Genomic DNA, 19,796 nt, shown 5'->3' with positions numbered 1-19,796 from the left:
GAGCAGTGGGTAGCAGCGGCGCCGTGCCCGGGAATAATTGTTGGTGATTTAACCCCCAATTCCAACCCTTGATGCTGAGTGCCAAGCAGGGAAGAATGCTGGTATGAGCTTTTAAACATAACCCGTTAACTGCTGCCAAACAAATGGTGAATAAGATACTCTTTAGGGTTCATATGTTTGTAAATCTGACTGTGATGAAGTCAGTGCCTCACCAGCCATCAACCTCACCGCACGTCACTGCTATAACAAGATCTGATAGCTCAGTTACAGCTCTTGTTATTACCAAATCTGTGTTATATGTGTTTTATGTTGCACGATTGCACCAAGAAAAAATCCTAGTTTGTGAACCCGTTCTCAAACAATGGCAATAAAACTATTCTGATTCTGATTCTGATAAACAAAGTGGATTGGATTGGATTATTTCTACTGCAGTGGGAGAGTGCCATCCCCCGGATTTATGGTGTAATTACATATGACTTTAATCACTCGCTGCGCTAGAGGGCGCTGTAACGCAGCTCAGTGCTCTGGCTTTACTTTGACTCGCATGCGTGCGCCTCTACCCTGTTCTCAGTTTAACACGGGCCAAAGTTATCCCGGAATAAGACAAGCACGCATGTGCAGCCAACCCGGATGTGGATCCCCCTCAGATAGTAAACACCGAACGCAGGGTTAAAAACGCCCCAAAGCCCATTTTACATGTTATGTTGGCGAAGAGGAAGTACTTGTACATCTATGCGTAGTCACGGTGAGAAGAAGCACAGAACATTGTTTTTTTTAAAAATTTATTTACCCCCCTTTCAGGACCGCCGAGTGAGCCAGTCTAAGTAGCGGACTATGGACCCTCGAGGCCGGAGACACGAGCGAGGCAGCAACTGGACCGACCCGGAGATCGTGGAGCTCCTCCAGCTGTGGTCCGACGAGTCCGTCCAGATAGAACTGGAGAGCTCGCTGCGCAACCAGCGTGTGTTTGACCGCATCGCGCTGGTCCTGCGCGAAAAGGGCATCTACCGCTCAGGCGACCAGTGCCGGGAGAAGATCAAGAAGATGAAACTGGAGTACCGGCGCATCAAAGACAACCACAAGTTGAGATCGTGGAAATTCTACGACGTCATGGACTGGGTGTTGGCTAATCGGCCGGCGGTCACGTACTCAACTTTAGGTGGAAGCGTGGTGGCTCAGCAGGTGTTTCAGAGCCCGTGTGGGAGTGACTCGTACGTGCCAGGGAGTTCCTCCGCAGGCGCCTTCGGTCCGGCTACTTCTGGGGGGTTTCTGTTCGGTCAGCCGCCCAAAATGGGAGATCCACTGGACGTGAAGTGTGAGGATGTTGAGGAAAGTCTGCTGAACACTGATGTTCCACCCCCGGAAATGTACTACAGATCAGGAGATGAGCAAGAAACTGATGGTCAATCCTTACCAGGGACAGAAGACACGTCGGGTCAAGGAGAACATTCTCATGGTCATGCAAGGATGTCACCTTCAGGTTGTTTCTTTTGCATGAAACACACCGATGACTATACAGTCGCACTCGAAATAATATTTGACTTGGCAATAGAACATGAAGAAGAAGAAAATAAATAGCCCAATAGATATTGTGACAGATGTTAATATTAGGATAACATCTGAGTAATAATGGATTAGATTTATATAGCATTAGTGCGCGTGCCTCACTATATAAGTGCTGCACAGAAGTCAAGACAAACATACTAGGAGAGTAAGCAATACAAAACATCCAACTATAAAACAGTAACTACATAAAACACATCAGAGAAAACAAAATAGACTAAAATCTCACAACTATCGTGCCTCACAATACGAAGGTCCTGAGTAGTCCTAAATTCAATCCCGGGCTCAGGATCTATCTGTGTGGAGTTTGCATGTTCTCCCCGTGACTGCGTGGTTTCCCTCCGGGTACTCCGGCTTCCTCCCACCTCCAAAGACATGCACCTGGGGATTGATTGATTGATTGAATTATTTATTTCAAACCTGCACAGTACAACAACACACATTTTTTTTAAACATTTTGGCAGGGACATTTATGCAAGCCTTGAAAAGGGGTTGGGTGAAGCAGATGCTTATAATATCCCAACCCCTCTCACTCACTCCACATTTAACATAAACACTATAATACAAGAACAATACTATACAAACAAAAACAAGAAAAGCTCCTGTACACTAACAATACAATAGTACCACTGTTACTATGAGACAAGACAAGACGAGACAAAACACACACACACATACACACACATACACACACACACACACACACACAGGCCCAAACACTCTCTGACCATACACCTCTCTCTCATCGCTCTGTGCTGAGGGCATCACTCTCTTTCCTCCTCGTACTTCTTCAGTACTTCTTTTTTAAACAGTCTTTTAAATTGAATCATGTTAGAACATGTTTTTAACTCGTCCCCTAAGTTGTTCCACAGACTGACTCCACGCACTGAAATGCACATTGATTTTAAAGTTGTTCTAAATTTAGGAATATATAATTTGTTGTTTCCTCTTAGACTGTAACTATGGTGAGCATCTCTATCCTGGAATAGGTTTTGTATATTGGATGGTAGAGAGTTTGGGATGCCCTAAACATAATTTGAGCAGTTTTAAAATTGATCACATAGGTTGATGGGATAGGTTGATTGGCAACACTAAATTGGCCTTTGTGTGTGAATGTGAGTGTGAATGTTGTCTGTCTATCTGTGTTGGCCCTGTGATGAGGTGGCGAAAATCTTTCTGTGTGGAGTGTATGTTCTCCCAAAAACATGCACCTGGGGATAGGTTGATTTGCAACACTAAATTGGCCCTAGTGTGTGAATGTTGTCTGTCTATCTGTGTTGGCCATGTGATGAGGTGGCGACTTGTCCAGGGTGTACCCCGCCTTCCACCCGAATGCAGCTGAGATAGGCTCCAGCACCCCCCTTGACCCCAAAAGGGACACGCGGTAGAACATGGTAAATGGGTTGTACTTGTATAGGGCTTTTCTACCTTTTTTTAAGGAACTCAAAGCGCTTTGAAACTATTTCCACATTCACCCATTCACACACACATTCACACACTGATGGCGGGAGCTGCCATGCAAGGCACTAAACAGGACCCATCAGGAGCAAGGGTGAAGTGTCTTGCTTAAGGACACAACGGACGTGACTAGGATGGTAGAAGGTGGGGATTGAACCAGTAACCCTCAGATTGCTGGCACAGCCATTCTCCCAACTTTGCCACACCGTCAAAATCGATGGATGGGTTTTTCTAAACACTCAAAGCGCTGCACAAATAAGTGAAAATCCATCATTCATTCACTCACTTTCACACCTGGTGGTGGTAAGCTACATTACAAGCTGCTTTGGGGTAGACTGACGGAAGCGTGGCTGACAGTTTGCGCCTACGGCCCCTTCAACCACCGCCCATCGTTCATTCACCAGTGTGAGCAGCACTGGGGGCAAGGGTGAAGTGTCCTGCCCAAGGACACAACGGCAGTGATTTGGATGGCAAGAGGTGGGGAGCGAACCTGCAACCTTCAAGTTTCTGGCACTTGCCGCTCTACCCACTACGCCATGCCGCCCCAAAGAGAGTAGTGATTAGATTGTGATTTAGAGCAGTGGTGCCCAACCATCGGTCCGGGGACCATACCGGTCCGTGAAGCATTTGCTACCGGGCCGCAGCGAAAAATCCATCCATCCATTTTCTACCGCTTGTCCCTTTTGGGGTCGCGGGGGTTGCTGGAGCCCATCTCAACTGCATTAGGGCGGAAGGCGGGGTACACCCTGGACAAGTCGCCACCTCATCGCAGGACCAACAGATAGACAGATAACATTCACACTCACATTCACACACCAGAGCAATTTTTAGTGTTGCCAATCAACCTATCCCCATTAAATAATTAATAAACAACTGCATTTAGTCCGACATAACTTTTGCCTGTCCCACTAGACACACCATTAAGCTTGTTTATAGATGTACATTAAAAAAATTGCCATTCGATACAACTTTGTGACATGATACAATGCACATTAATGAACATATCAAATATAAATGTGACAGATTGTAGCCAAAGGCTGATTTCCATCTGCATCTCATTGCAAAGGAACAAGCCCAGGGCTCCCACTAATTCAGCGTTATAGTGAGTCGTATTTTTCATGCACTTATTTTTGCTGTATTTATCTGGCACAAGTGGAAAGCCGGTCCCTGAAAATAATGCCTACATTAAACCGGTCCGTGGTGCAAAAAAGGTTGGGGACCCCTGATTTAGAGTGTCCAAACTTTTTTTCCACTGAGGGGACGCACATGGAAAAATCAAAGGGTACAGGTACAGCGTAGCTCGGTTGGTAGAGGGGCCGTGCCAGCAACCTGAGGGTTCTAGGTTCGATCCCCGCTTCTGCCATCCTAGTCACAGCTGTTGTGTCCTTGGGCATGACACTTCACCAACTTGCTCCCAGTGCCACCCACACTGGTTTAAAAATGTAAATTAGATAATGGGTTTTCACTATGTAAAGCGCTTTGAGTCACTAGAGAAAAGCGCTATAGAACATGAAGAAGAATATACTTTACTTCACTACTATTTTGATAGTTTTCATTTTCAAATACATAATTAAATATAAATCTATGTTTTTAATAGAAAATGGATTGATGGATATATGGATTTTTTAACACTAAAAACTGCCTGTATGTCAGCTTTGTGTTATTTTCAACATTTCAACTATTTTCATTACAGTAATCCACTTTTTATGTTTTTTTTTTTGTAACATCCATCCATCCATTTTCTACCGCTTGTCCCTTACGGGGTCGCAGGGGGTCCTGGAGCCTATCTCAGCTGCACACAGGCGGAAGGCGGGGTACACCCTGGACAAGTTGCCACCTCATCGCAGGGCCAACACAGATAGACAGACAACATTCACACTCACATTCACACATGAGGGCCAATCGATTGTTGCCATCCAATATATCCCCAGGTGCATGTCTTTGGAGGTGGGAGGAAGCCGGAGCACCCGGAGGGAACCTACGCAGTCACGGGGAGAACATGCAAACTGTGCCCCGGGCACTTTGGACATCCCGTGATTAGATGCGTATTAAGTGTTATGATGATTACAGGGATTCTGTGATATCATGGCTGTAAAACAGGGCGTTTTAACTAAATTGTTCAAGGGGCCACTATTCCAGAAAACTAAGGACCAGGCACTGGACTTCTCCCTTCACTATTGTTCTTGCTTTGAGAACCAGCATCATATGTAGCTGACATTGTTTTTTTCTGTATTTCTTTTGTCAGTTACAAATTTCAGAAAAATTATCCAGTTTATGGAAAACACACTGGTTTTTAGGAGGTTAAAATGCCATCGCGAGGATGCCAATGTGTTTACACTGGATAAGTTCAGGAGCTATGTAGTGCTTTTAGCCGTGCCATCAAATGAATAATCTGATGTAAAAGATTAATCACACTTTTAATTTTGGATTATTCATGATTAATCATAAGTTTTTACTTACTTGCATAATTGAAATTTATTTAAAGAAAAAACCCAATATTTTGACACAAATGCAATCGTATTGTCATGTTGTCATACAGGGCCTTTTTAAAATGTTTTACTTGAATGCATTTAATTTAATTTAGCTAAAATCAAATTAAGTATATTTTGAGGGGAAATCACCAGCCAGCTTACCAGTAGGAGTGTCCTCACTCATCTTTGCACTGACGTTTGCATTGACCTGATCACTGACTGTAAAGCAACCTTCTCCGCCTTTCAGATAACCATCCACAGTTAAGACAAAGGAGCATGTAGAGTAAAACATATTGTGTGATTAATCTGCATATATATATGTTTAAAGCAATATTTTGTGATTAATCACATAAGAGAAGTCGTTTATTTGATAGCCTTAGTTGTTTTTATGGTAGTAGTGTTTCTGGAATACATAAAACAATTAGCTGTGGGCCCCTTGATAAAATGCTTATTATGAGTTATGATGATTACAGTAATTCTGTGATATTATTACTGTAAAACAAGTCCAACAATCAATACATTATACAATGAACTGAATTCTTGGTTTTAGTCTGTTAGGAAATACCTGTGCTATCGTCCCCCCATTTAAAAGATTGATCATTTTTGAAAATGATTGTGATGATGAAAGGACTAAATAATAGTTTGACCATGCAGTGGGAAAATGGTTGTGATTTTTTTTAGTGCTGTTAATTGATTTTTTAAAATTTTTTAAAATCATATCACATTTGTTGCTAGCATAATTAAAATTAACCTTTAAAAAATACCTCAATATTTTGACACAAATTACATTTTATTGTCCGAATGTCATACACATTTTTTTTGTTTTACTAAATATACGTAATTCATTTGCTCAAAACATGGTAACAGTATTATCCAAAGTACCAACGGGGTGTATTTTGAAGTGAAATTTGTCACAGAATTCTCCTTACTCATCTTTGCACTGACGTATACATTGAACTGATCACTGACCGTAAGGAAGTACAGAAGCATGTACGGTCAAAATCAAGTCAAAATAAATGGGGTAATTAATCTGCATAATACGTGATGTATGCAATATTTTGCATACATTTTTCATAACTTGATATACAGTAAATAGTGTGCATAATGTAATGTCATATTCTTTCTCATCTCCACAACAGGTTTGACGGACCTGAACCTTGCTGGGTCTGCCTCCCAATCTGGCAGTGCACCTGCGCCACATGAAACATTTAAGGAAGCATCCCCTCCCTTGGCTTCCGTAAGACAGAGAAGGCGCCGGCGTGCGGGCAAGACCACATGCGGCCACGGGAGCGGTAAATGTGGCAGCAATGGGCCTCTGGACAAAGCTCTGGCCAGTTTCCTTATCTGGCAGAGGTGCGCTGAAGATCGCCTCCTCTCCTTGGAGGAGGCGCGGCTGGAGAAGGAGTTGCAGGCTGATGAGCGAAGACAACAGCAAGAAGAGAAGAGAGCGGAGCAAGAGCGCCAGCATGAGCTGCGCCTGTTCAGCATGCTTACCGGGGCTTTGGTTGCGGTCAGACAGGGTGATGCGACGACAGCAAACGCATCCATGAACATTTCCGTCTCTCCTCTAGATCATCAGTCAGCTTCAGTGGTGACACCAACGGCCTCCACTGCGCCGTCCTCGTCTCAAACACATTCTCCAGCTCTCACTGCACACACTGTTTGCACTAAGGGGACAATAAAGTCAGGTCAGTCCACCTCTGTCAAGTTCTGCACAATACCCGTGGGTGGATTGGCAACCGAGAGAGGTGTGAAGTCTACTAAACTCAGCGTGTACCTGTCCAATCGTGGTAACAGTATCCGACAGCACCAAGCCGTTCTCCAGGAGGGCTTTGCTCAGTACGAAGCAAACAGATATCACGACACGGACAACCCTAATGTGAGATTTACATTTCTATTTGTAGAAAGATGTAATCCCAAACTTCTTTTTATTAAGATACAACTTTTCTGTGATCCTAGGGTTTCATTAACATGGGTACAAGTGAGAATAAGCTCTGCTATGATCTTCTGCATAAAAGGGTGAGATGCGTTGCAGCCAATGAACCATGAATACTGGTGGATATTTGAATAACAATATTGTCAAACTACTTACATTACAGTTGACCCAACCTGATATGCTGCATGTTGACCCAGTGCTGTTGCAGTATGGTGACTGGAGGGGACATGCATTGTAAGATATTTGCTTCATTTCATATGTGAACATATGACAACTTTTGTCATGTTTAATACCATCTATTTCCCTCTTGTTCTTTCAGTTTGAGAGAAGAGGTTGCCAAGTTCCTGACTTACTTTTGCCATTCTCCAAAGCGACTGAAAGCTGACAATGTGAGTAAAGAGTAATGTCAGAATCTAGTAGTAGCTCTCTAGTGTCTGTGGGTGGATCGGCAACTATGTACTGTTGTGTAATCAATAGGGATGGGTACCAAATTCGGTAATTTTATTATCGCTGACCAAATTCCGTCGGTACTGCCGGGTATCGATTCACGTAAAATCAAACCGTGCCACATTTCGATACTTTTGTTGCATGTGACATCACTTCCGGTTGCAGACTCGGCCGGCTCTAAGACTTGACGTGGAAACAATCACTAAAGCAGCTCCCAGAGCAGACTCAGTTGGACTGCCTTCATGTCAACTAAAAAATTACAGTATGACTGATGGAAAACATTAAACTTAAAGTAAGGCTTCACTTTTCCAAAATGCGCTAACTTGATGCTAATTCACATTAGATTTGCCATATACATGCAACTGATTAGCATTAGCCATTTTACATGGCGATTTCAACAACTCCAAATTTGGTAATGAGAACTACAACTAAGATTCATGTTACAATCAAACAGCAAGTGTGTAATGAATACAATACTTTCAGTATAAACACTTTGTAGGACGCATCATAAGACAAGACTGGTACATCATTCAGCTAAATGGCGAAGACTACATCCAAGCTAGACAACACACCGTAGCCTATACCCTACTGACATCTAACGTCTTGGAATTGCAACTGTATGCAAAGTGTGCTATATAATACTTGCAATTAAGACTCCAGACGGATTTTGGTCCACACCTCTTTGGTCCACACCTCTCTTCAGATACCAAATACTGGTTTTGTGGCTGTTGCTTTGCAACTCAAAGTTTCTCTCTCTCCACAGATTTAAATGTGATAAAGAGCAAGCACTCTAGGATCTTTATGTGCTTTTTTGGCACACTATGTAATCGCACTTATTGTGCTTTTTCAGACATGTTTCTTTCATGTTTTATCAGTAAATTGTTTAAATGTTTACTCAATATGGTTGGATATGCACCTCCTCGGGGGCTAGTCTCAATTTAATGTACAATATTTTTGAGCAACTAATTTAATTTTAGTAACTTGTTCATCATCAGGCCTGGCCTCTTTATTACGTCCACCAATGAGACTCTTTCAGGCTCTAAAATATCTATGTGTGTATTTATTCAGGTTGTGGTGATGAATGGTTGTAGTTCCATCTTCTCCTGCATTGCAGCAGTAATTTGTGACCCAAAAGGTGAGTAGACAAATAAACATTGCTTGCTTTTTTTTATTAAAGTAAATGTTCTATAGGGAGAGTGGGGAAAAAGGGTGAGGTAGAAGAAGTTAATTTGGGTCATTTTACGTAACTTGTCATACTGTATGGGTTTTGAATTCAATGGTCCTCCCTTTTAAAACAATACTGTAATCATTTTGGGATATAAATAAGACTGATATTTGGTTAATCAACCTGGCAGGTAATAAAAAAACATGATTTCTGTCATTGCTAGAACTAGTGTTTGTACCCCACTTAACACAAACATGTGCATACTAGTATACAACAGTGGCTTATACTTAAAAGTAGAAAAATAAAGAAAAACATCCCTTTTACAAAATTAAATGATGGTTCCATTATCTGGCCAATCATGGTGTGTTTTTTCATTTTTGTAGAGGCCATTCTCATTCCTAGTCCATTCTATGGCGTTATTACAGAGGACCTGCAGCTGTATAGTGATGTCCAGTTGTTTCATGTTCCTCTGGACTGTGAGGTACAGTAGGAACAGATATCTTGTATGCATTTTAGATCATATTTGCTCTAAGTAATAATAATTTATAGTGCCTTCTTAATTAAAGTTGCAGTTAGATGTGTATATGCAATAGGCATCAATGTCATATTACTTTTGGACTTGTAATGATTAATATGAACAACTATTGTCCAGGGTGGAGTTATAGTAGAACTTCTACAATGTATTTGATCATTTTTAATAATGCAATAATTGCAGTTTGTGGCACTTAAGTTTAGGCTGTTACCCTGTAGGCGTTCTGTATTTAGAGTTGATGTCCGCTTTATTTTCTTCTATAAATATTGATAGGATAAAGAAGGTCGAATTTTCCACCTCACAGTAAGCAAACTGGAAGAAGGTCTACTGAGGGCTAAGCAAGAGGTAATACATTCATGTGTTTGTTCTGAGTCAGCATTTGAATGCAACCCCATCGTTTCCCAGATTTATAGGTGTGCTATGTTCCAAAGCTGTTACTAAAAAACAACTGTTGCTGTCCTTATAGGGGGTAAATATCCGGGGTCTTATACTGATGAACCCACACAACCCTCTTGCTGAGATCTACACCCCAAAGGAAATGCTGGCCTTTTTAGAGTTTGCCAAAAGGTGTGTTCTGCACGTCTGCTAACTCACATCATCGTCTACTATAGCATGTAATCCTCCTGGCCTGCAATCCTGCAGCTCACATCTTGCTGAAACGCCGCGTACAGCTTTGTCAATTTACAAGACAGATTCGGTCTCACGTAGGGAATCAAGTGTACTTGGATGGACTTTTAGCACCCTCCTTAAGTATTAACATCGTGCTTCATGCAGCAGTTTATTCTGGAGTCCCCTGCATTTCACTTGTTTTCTAAATGGCCATGCCATCTTTATAGCCATTGTTGACCTTCACAGGCACTGAGCTCTCATAAACCTAAACCAGTACTTCACTGAAGTAGCTATTATTTATATATTTTATTTTACTTTTATCAGACATAATTAACTTTATTCTGTACATTAAAATAAATACACTTGTCTCCTGCTTTAGAAATAAGCTCCACGCCATCATAGATGAGGTGTACATGCTGACGGTGTTTGATGAATCAGTAACATTTCACAGTGTCCTCAGTCTGGAAAGGTACGGTGTTAACCTATCCTCTGCATGATTACTCTTGTAGGCCCTTCATCATGACAATTACGGCTGAAGATCGCCTCTTTACTGCTAATGATGTGCCCTTATTTCAGTTTGCCCGACCCACAGAGGACACATATAATGTGGGGGCTGAGCAAGGTACGTGTCGTGCTGCACTGCATTATGTGGAGGACTTTTTTTTTTTTTTATCACTGCTGACAGTACTGTTAATTCTCTGGGTTTGCTGTCACTGCTCTTTTACTTGTTGACTTCACCTTGTCCTTTCCAGGACTTCGCAATGGCTGGAAACAGAGTAGGCACACTGTATACTGAGAACCAAGACCTTGTTGATGCTTTGGCCAAGCTGGGCTCATTCCATGGCATCTCTGGGACCACGCAGCACCAGGTCACGCAACTTCTTCAAGATAGAGGTAGGGATCAATGAGCTTTGTGTATTTTAGACTATCATGCTTCTTGCAATGTACAAAACGATCCTTTATTGCAGGGGTGTCAGACTATTTTTATTGAGGGGCCATGTTACAATTATGGCTGCCCCCAGAAGACCGCATGTAGCAGTAAATATATATGAATGCAAACTATATTATTTATTAACATTAAAGTGTAGAACATATGTAATTGCATTTAATATATTTTTCTCTCAGAATTGGAAAAAAATAACACATCTAGCCAGAAAGTACTTTATTATTTCCAGCCTTTAGCAGGCCACATTAAATGACGTGGAGGTCCATTTAAATGTTGTGGCAAGCCACTTAAAGTAATGTAATAACATGACGTGGCGGGTCGTTTAAATTATGTGGCAGGCCACATAAAATGGACTGTCGGGCCACATTAAGTGATGTGAAGGACCATATAAATGATGTGGCGGTCCACTTGAAATTATGTGGCCGACCGCATAAAATTACTTATTGGGCCAATTAAAGGCCTACTGAAATGCGATTTTCTTATTTAAACGGGGATAGTAGGTCCATTCTATGTGTCATACTTGATCATTTTGCGATATTGCCATATTTTTGCTGAAAGGATTTAGTCGAGAGAACATTGGCGATAAAGTTTGCAACTTTTGGTCGCTGATAAAAAAGCCTTGCCTGTACTGGAAGTAGCAGACGATATGCGCGTGACGTCACAGGTTGTGGAGCTCCTCACATCTGCACATTGTTTACAATCATGGCCACCAGCAGCGAGAGCGATTCGGACCGAGAAAGCGACGATTTCCCCATTAATTTGAGCGAGGATGAAAGGTTCGTGGATGAGGAAAGTGAGAGTGAAGGACTAGAGGGCAGTGGGAGCGATTCAGATAGGGAAGATGCTGTGAGAGGCGGGTGGGACCTGATATTCAGCTGGGAATGACTAAAACAGTAAATAAACACAAGACATATATATACTCTATTAGCCACAACACAACCAGGCTTATATTTAAAATGCCACAAATTAATACCGCATAACAAACACCTCCCCCCTCCCGTCCATATAACCCGCCAATACAACTCAAACACCTGCACAACACACTCAATCCCACAGCCCAAAGTACCGTTCACCTCCCCAAAGTTCATACAGCACATATATTTCCCCAAAGTTACGTACATGACATGCAAATAGCAGCACGCACGTACGGGCAAGCGATCAAATGTTTGGAAAACGCAGCTGCATGCGTACTCACGGTACCGCGTCTGCGCAACCAACTCAAAGTCCTCCTGGTAAGAGTCTCTGTTGTCCCAGTTCTCCACAGGCCAATGGTAAAACTTGACTGTCATCTTCCGGGAATGTAAACAATGAAACACCGGCTGTGTTTGTGTTGCTGCAGTCGGCCGCAATACACCGCTTCCCACCTACAGCTTTCTTCTTTGCTGTCTCCATTGTTCATTGAACAAATTGCAAAAGATTCACCAACACAGATGTCCAGAATACTGTGGAATTTTGCGATGAAAACAGACGACTTAATAGCTGGCCACCATGCTGTCCCAAAATGTCCTCTACAATCCGTGACGTCACGCGCTGACGTCATCATACTGAGACGTTTTCAGCAGGATATTTCGCGCGAAATTTAAAATTGCACTTTAGTAAGCTAACCCGGCCGTATTGGCATGTGTTGCAATGTTAAGATTTCATCATTGATATATAAACTATCAGACTGCGTGGTCGGTAGTAGTGGGTTTCAGTAGGCCTTTAAATGATGTGGCGGATCACAAAGAGGACGTGGCGGGCAACTTAAAATAATGTAGCGGACCACATAATGTGACGTAGCGGGCAGCATAAATGATGTGGAGGACCACATAAAATTATGTCACAGGCCCCCAGGCCAAATGAGTTTTAGACCGGTGCTTTATTGTTTGGAACACATGACAGTTTTTTCGGACTTGGCAATTTAGATTTGTGTCTTGTTTACCTAGACAAACATAGTGCACTAGATGCCAAAGCCTGTTTTACAAGCACCAATTACATAGGGAAATGTGTATTTTAAAAAAAGCAGGTAGGGTTGGCAATCATGCCTTGAAAAACAGAATCGGCCTGTAATTAGAAAATAAGGTATGTGTACCATATTGAGCCTAAAAAACACTTTGTCACTTTTGTACTGAAAAACAAAACTAACTCAAAAATGGTTACTAAAAGGTAAATGGAATTAATACAGTTTTACGGCAAACTTATTTCCTGTTTTGTGGAATTCACTAACTCTTCTTAAAATTCCTGGTGGTGTAACTATTTTGCAAAATGGTTCTGCATTTTGTGGCCGATTGTGCAGCTTAGGTCCCTGGCCAGGGTGGCATAAGAAAGGTGTAAACATTAAGCCAAATAATCATCAACTGGAATAATGTTTATTATATTCTGTCAATTTTTTTTATTTTACACTAAAAAAATAATTATTGAACAATGTGTTTCCATTGTGTTCATGTTACTCTGAAACATGTATCTAATTAAATTCAGGTTTCAAACAAATGGTGAACAAATATTTTCACTCAGATTAAAAAAAGAAAAGAAAATCACCTCTTTGCCTGTGCAGCATGTGAGTGTTCGCTTGATCAATAATAAAGGGACTAATCAGTATTGTAGTTTAAAATGTTTGTCAAAGTAATTCATATCATGTGGATGACACCAAAGGGTACAGTTTACCTAAGCTGAGCCTTGCATCTGAGCGACATTTTACTGCATTTCCGTTTCTGATGCGCAAAGCTTTTTGTCATTGAATGTACTCTATTGCTGGGAAGCTATTGACACTTGACACTGTCATGCTGCAGAATGGATCAGCAAGGAGTTTTTGCCCGAGAACAGATGTCGATTGAAAGGTGCTCACCGCTACGTGACAGATGAGTTGCAGACAATGGACATCCACTACCTGGACAGGCCTGCTGCTTTGTATGTCTGGGCTGACTTCAGAAAGGTAACGTGACCAAGGTCACATTGCAATGTTAGATGCTGGGGTTGATAATCTAATGCTAATTTGTGCAGAGGTAATTGAATTGCAGGGGTAAAGTCATTGTCATTAAAGTCATTTTATTCAGGAAGCTTGATGTTGATTCCTTGTGTGTCTTGTCAGTTCCTCAGAGCCCCATCATTTGAGGAAGAGTTGTTGATGTGGCGCTGCTTCCTCAAACACAAAGTGGTATTGAGCTGTGGCCAAGCCTTCTGCTGCTCTACACCGGGCTGGTTTCGAATAGTCTTTGCTGACAAGCAGCACCACCTTCAACTCGGTCAGTCATTTCTTATACAGTAATATATAGTGCAGTCTATAAGCAGGGGTCTCCAACATTCTTCACTATGAGAGCTACTTTCACCAAAAGAAGGGAGAAGAGACATTTATGTTTTATTTATATGACTGGCAATGTTTAAATTATACTTTATTTCTGAAGCAGATATCTACTCAAACACTTGTCATTGTTTTTTATGCTATGTGGTAATTTGTCATTATATAGAGTTATGAAAATACTAAGAGTTCAAGCAAATATTATTTAAACCTTTGGTGACCTACTTAAAATCAGGTGGCAAGCTACTCGGAAGCTCATTAACTACCTGTGGGAGACCCATGGTCCATACCTGTCAACATTTTGCAATTGAAAGATTGGCTGAACCATGTCAATCTTTACCACATCTGTGCTCCAATATTTACAGTACATGGCTAAAGGTTGTACTGACATGAAAGATTCCTTCCAAAGAGATGCATGCTCAGGGAAACACAATTACATTTATGGATTCCTTGTTACAACATGCAAGAGTTAAATGTTTAGCCCGAACACCGCCTCAAATTGGAGCGCAAGTGTGAAGCCACTTATAAGAAATTAATCTTCACCACCATGACACAAAATAAACTAGGTTTAGAGCAGTGGTTCTTAACCTTGTTGGAGGTACCGAACCCCACCAGTTTCATATACGCATTCACCAAACCCTTCTTTAGTGAAAAACAAAATGTTGGTTTTTTTTCAAATTCAAGACAAAGTTATATGTTTTTGGTAACACTTTAGTATGGGGAACATATTCTAAGTAACAAAGACTTAATTTAGAGTTTTTTGGACACTAGAGGAACATATTCTAAGTAACAAAGACTTCATTTAGAGTTATTTGGTTAGCGTGAGGGTTAGGGCCATGCCGAATAAGGCATTAATAAGTACTTAATAATGACTAGTTAAGAGCCAATATGTTACTAATTTGCATGTTAATAAGCAACTAATTAATGGTGAATATGTTCCCCATGCTAAAGTGTTACCATGTTTTTTTTACTGGTGCACAAAATGAACCGTGCATGAACATCACCTTGTTCAAAGGACAAAACCAACACAATGCATAAATTCACAACAAATTACACACCTGCAAATCAGTGTGACTTCTGCTGTTGCCGTATCCGTAATACGCCGATAGGGAGAAGTTTTTATTTACACGATGAGTCGGTGTGTCTTGACCTCCGCCGAACCCCTGAGCCTGACTCACCGAACCTCTAGAGTTCGATCGAACCCAGGTTAAGAACCACGTTTAGAGGAATAGAGGAAAAGGAATGGCTAAGCATGCTACACACACACACTGAGCAGGACAACACAAGAAGCTAACTGCTAAAGCTTCAAAAGTAAAGGTGATCAATTCAGCTGTCGGGACTATAGATACCTACTTTATGATCAGCATATAAACGATACTAAAGTGATTAGATTGTGATTTTCCTTTTTCTTCTTTTAATCATTACAAAATATATTTTTTGTGTCATTTTTGTTATTGTCTACACACTCAGGGAGTACTTTTAAGTCTCTGGATACAGGAAGGACTTGAGGGGATAATCCAAATGATTTAAGAGGGAAACAATAGTAGTTTTTGCTTTTGTTTAGTTATTGTGCCACAAGCCACTTGATTTTGTTTAAAAAAAAATATAGCATTTAAAACCACAAATGTAATACATATGATTTACAAAAATATTAGCAAAGTGTACATTTAATAAAATAAGCTTCATAAAATCAATTGTCAAAAATCAGGTTGGGACTCAAAATCGGATTGGATCCAAGACCAAAAAATCGTATCCGGATTGAAGGCCAAAAATGTTGATCAGAAAATCCCTATATGAAATGAAAGTAAGGGACATTTCCCAGTTAATCTGTGAAAATAAGAGATAGAGACATTAATTTATTTATTATTATAGTACGGTAAACATATGGAAACAAGAAGGCGCTGAGAAATAAGTGCAAAATACGGACATTTCCTGGGAAAAGTGGGTGGGTTGACAGGTATGCTCTGGCCTATAAGTGTGTCTGCCAGGGTTTTCTGTGCACACACTTAACTAGTACTAGTAACTAAGGGTATCCCAACCAATATCTGATATCAGCAAAAAACAACAACAAACAATCGGATTATATCGACTTGCATCTAAAACCTCCGATATAAGCATTCTGATACATGCAGTCCTCCAAAGCGTTTACTTGTGAAAAGTTGGACAGCCGGTTAACATCTAAATGTCCTACAATAAACAAAGAAGGTGGTATTTTCTTCTGTTTTAGTGAAGCCATTTACAAAAGGTAAACATGGTAGGCTACAGGCTACCAGGAGCAACAACAAAGCACACACAAATGGAACAGTATTGCGGTCTAAAGCATGACATTTGTCGTTATAAACAAGTATCAAATTGTTATAGTTGCATATTACTTACACATACAAAGTTCTCCTAGGCATAGGAGTATTTAAAATGTATTCACTAATAAAATGTATCTGGATCATTCAACTTACTGCATCATGAGCTTTACTTAATGGCCCCTAGATTTTGCCAATTAAACATTTCAACTTAAAGACAACATAAGTCTGTCAGATGGTTAAAAATAAATAGTTCAGTGTTTTTAATTCCTATCACTCTTTTCCATTTGAGTCATTTCACTTGATTAAGCCTTTTCTAACATTCCAAACTACAAAATAACAAAAGTATGCAAGAGTCATTCTGATATCGTATCATATCAATAGAGGTATTGGGCAATAACCAAGGCTCCAATATCTGTATTGTACCGGAAGTGAAAAAGTTATATTGGGACACCTATTAGTAACAATGTAACCTTATTGTATATTAATACCAATGTATCAGTTTCATTGTAAATGCATGGACAAAGTGCAAAAGGGTTATCGCTCTGTCTCTTAAGCTACAGTACCTTTTGGACAATCCAAATACTTTTATTAAATTGTGTCATCTTGCAGTGTGTATGGTTCTATATACTATATTCTATATGAAGATGTAACTCTTTTTGCCAAATATGTATCTGTCTGTGTTTTATTTGCCTGTTAAAGGGAGCTAAATGTTTCTGTTTTCTTCCCTGGAGAGTCCAGTTTAAAGCATCACGTTTACAGCTTCAGTTTGGCACAGTATTTTCTGTGGAGACATTGCTGCAAAACATGTAGCTGTATAAAAAGTCACCTGGGTGAATAATTATAAGCTTAACGGGTGAATAACATTTACTGACTTGCTTTGTGTTTATTTTGTGTTAGGCCTAAAGAGAATTCGAGAAGCTTTAAAAGAAATAGAAGAAAGAAGTGCCAACACGGAGTCATTCGTGACCAAAGAAGCCGGAGAGGAGAGCAAGAGATCCGTGAAAGAGGACAGTGCACAGTCAAACAATGCTGCGATTGAAAATTCTACATCATCCCCCCAGAGCAAGTCATCGGGACAGCTGAAGAAGAATGCGAGCCCTGTTCCTGTCACAGGCTTCCTGGGCCCTGAAGAGTTTGTGCTGCAGGACTACCAAGCTTATAAGCCTGCAGAGAGCTTGGACTCTCTGATTGGTACTCTCAAGCATCAAATACGCTCCTCTGATTGGCTGGAAAAAAACACTCCAGAGCAGTCTGCAGGAGAGGACCCAGAGAGTTTTGATGTGTTTAAGGCTCTGCTGGAGCGTGTACGGAAATAAGCTTAGGATAGTGGAGTTGCAGTATGTTCACTGCCAAAAGTTTGACATGAACACCCGGCAGGAGGATGTATTTTTTTTGTTTTTTTTGCAAATCCCAGAGAAGGACAGAAGAAAAACACAGCAACTTTGAGATAACTTTCTCTGCTTTAAAGTTTGGTGTTGAAGGGAGATAATTAAATGATCTTAATATGCATAATTAATTGCTAAATATACTTAAACCAAAATCACTGTCTGCTCTCCAAATTCTCATCATGATCTTCATTAAATGTAAAGTACATGTTTTTTATTTTAATCTTTACTATAATGAGTCCTTGTGGTATAATTTTACACGCTGCTGCATTTCGTGCCAGGGCCCTAACACCCAGCCTTTGGAGATGTCCGTTGCCAGGAACTTGCCACAGGAAGTGAATCTGGGGTTAAAAACAAAGACAAATTAAATCACTTACTGTGGTGACCCCTAACTGGAAATGGTGAAAGACAAAAAAACCCAAAACTTTTTTATGGGCCTTATTTTTCCTGTTGCATTTGTGTTTTAGTTTCTTCTTCTTATTCGTATTCTCCCATCCAGTCTGCAGACACGCCCGCACAAGTAAGGCAGAAGTGCTTAAGTCTGGAATGAAGGTGGGCACATTATTAATGTGGCAACCTGTCTTTTTTTCTTGGCTTTGTAAAATCATGGAAGATGGAGTTTTACTTACACTTGTGAATGTCATTGGAATCAATGAAAAAGTTAACACTTAAAATTTGAAAAGGCCTTATCAATCCAGGTAGTTGTAACCATGTGTAGATGTGTCGCCATGGTAATGAGTGTATGCACGCTACGACAGCTTCTTTAGCTTCCCTAATGGTATTTGTGATGTTAAGAGTTCTGTTTAGTACACATGTTTGTGAAGCAGTGACGCGCCAGAGGGGCTGAGTAGACAACGGTTTGTGTGTTTGTGTATGTGCACAGCGCGGAGGAGCATGACAGTTTCATATTATCTTTGAAAATATATCTCGAATCAATTGATAGACGCTACATTATATATGTATTTTCTATTAAATAATAACTGTTCAATGAAAGTGTTTCATGCATTGAAAGTCTGTTAGTCCCACCAGGATGTCCAAACTCAGATGATATACACTATATTGCCAAAAGTATTTGGCCACCTGCCTTGACTCGCATATGAACTTGAAGTGCCATCTCATTCCTACCCCATAGGATTCAATATGGTCCACCTTTTGCAGCTATTACAGCTTCAACTCTTCTGGGAAGGCTGTCCACAAGATTGCGGAGTGTGTTTATAGGAATTTTCGACCATTCTTGCAAAACCGCATTGGCATACTTGCCAACCTTGAGACGTCCGATTTCGGGGGGGGGGGGGGGGGGGGGGGGGGGCGTGGTTAAGAGGGGAGGAGTATATTTACAGCTAGAATTCACCAAGTCAAGTATTTCATATATATATATATATATATATACAGTATATATATATATATATATATATATATATATATATATATATATATATATATATATATATATATATATATATATATGTCTTAATAAGGTATAAGGTTATCCAAAAAATAGTGCTCGGTACCGTAGTAGAGCGCAATATATGTATGTGTGGGAAAAAAATCACAAGACTATTTCATCTCTACAGGCCTGTTTCATGAGGGGGGGTACCCTCAATCATCAGGAGATTTTAATGGGAGCATTCGCATACCATGGTTTATATAGGGCACAGAGTGGGTGGGTACAGGCTGGCCTAGGGGCGTGGTGATTGGCTCATGTGTTAC

At 40.7% G+C, this 19,796-nt stretch overlaps 1 protein-coding gene across 2 annotated transcripts; it reads left to right on the top strand.

Moving 5' to 3' along the window:
• Positions 1 to 581: 581 nt before the first annotated feature.
• Positions 582 to 19,079, top strand: accs (1-aminocyclopropane-1-carboxylate synthase homolog (Arabidopsis)(non-functional)). 2 transcript variants are annotated; one of them, XM_061969961.2, is made up of 16 exons: positions 584 to 745; positions 802 to 1,480; positions 6,632 to 7,371; positions 7,452 to 7,511; positions 7,592 to 7,662; positions 7,748 to 7,817; positions 8,944 to 9,010; positions 9,424 to 9,521; positions 9,846 to 9,917; positions 10,039 to 10,139; positions 10,561 to 10,650; positions 10,758 to 10,803; positions 10,934 to 11,075; positions 13,896 to 14,038; positions 14,195 to 14,348; positions 17,599 to 19,079. In XM_061969961.2, exons 2-16 carry the CDS (start codon positions 835 to 837, stop codon positions 18,015 to 18,017), a joined length of 2,919 nt encoding a protein of 972 aa, XP_061825945.1. In that variant the 5' UTR covers positions 584 to 745; positions 802 to 834; the 3' UTR covers positions 18,018 to 19,079. The 2 variants fall into 2 exon arrangements, with proteins under 2 accessions (XP_061825944.1, XP_061825945.1); XM_061969960.2 differs by having other exon boundaries at positions 582 to 1,480.
• The last annotated feature ends 717 nt before the right edge of the window (positions 19,080 to 19,796 follow it).

The sequence above is a fragment of the Nerophis lumbriciformis genome, linkage group LG10 (assembly GCF_033978685.3).
Source record: "Nerophis lumbriciformis linkage group LG10, RoL_Nlum_v2.1, whole genome shotgun sequence".
Taxonomy (NCBI): Eukaryota; Metazoa; Chordata; class Actinopteri; order Syngnathiformes; family Syngnathidae; genus Nerophis; species Nerophis lumbriciformis.
The sequence above is the reverse complement of the archived record's forward strand: the minus strand, read 5'-3'. Positions and strand labels throughout refer to the sequence as shown.

What these genes read in the sequence shown, in the direction of transcription:
- accs (XM_061969960.2), top strand. Translation starts at nt 835, where the DNA reads ATGGACCCTCGAGGCCGGAGACACGAGCGAGGCAGCAACTGGACCGAC. An exon ending in TACTGAGGGCTAAGCAAGAG is followed by an intron (nt 9,918 to 10,038) that starts GTAATACATTCA and finishes CTGTCCTTATAG; the next exon opens with GGGGTAAATATCCGGGGTCT. An exon ending in GCAGCACCACCTTCAACTCG is followed by an intron (nt 14,349 to 17,598) that starts GTCAGTCATTTC and finishes ATTTTGTGTTAG; the next exon opens with GCCTAAAGAGAATTCGAGAA.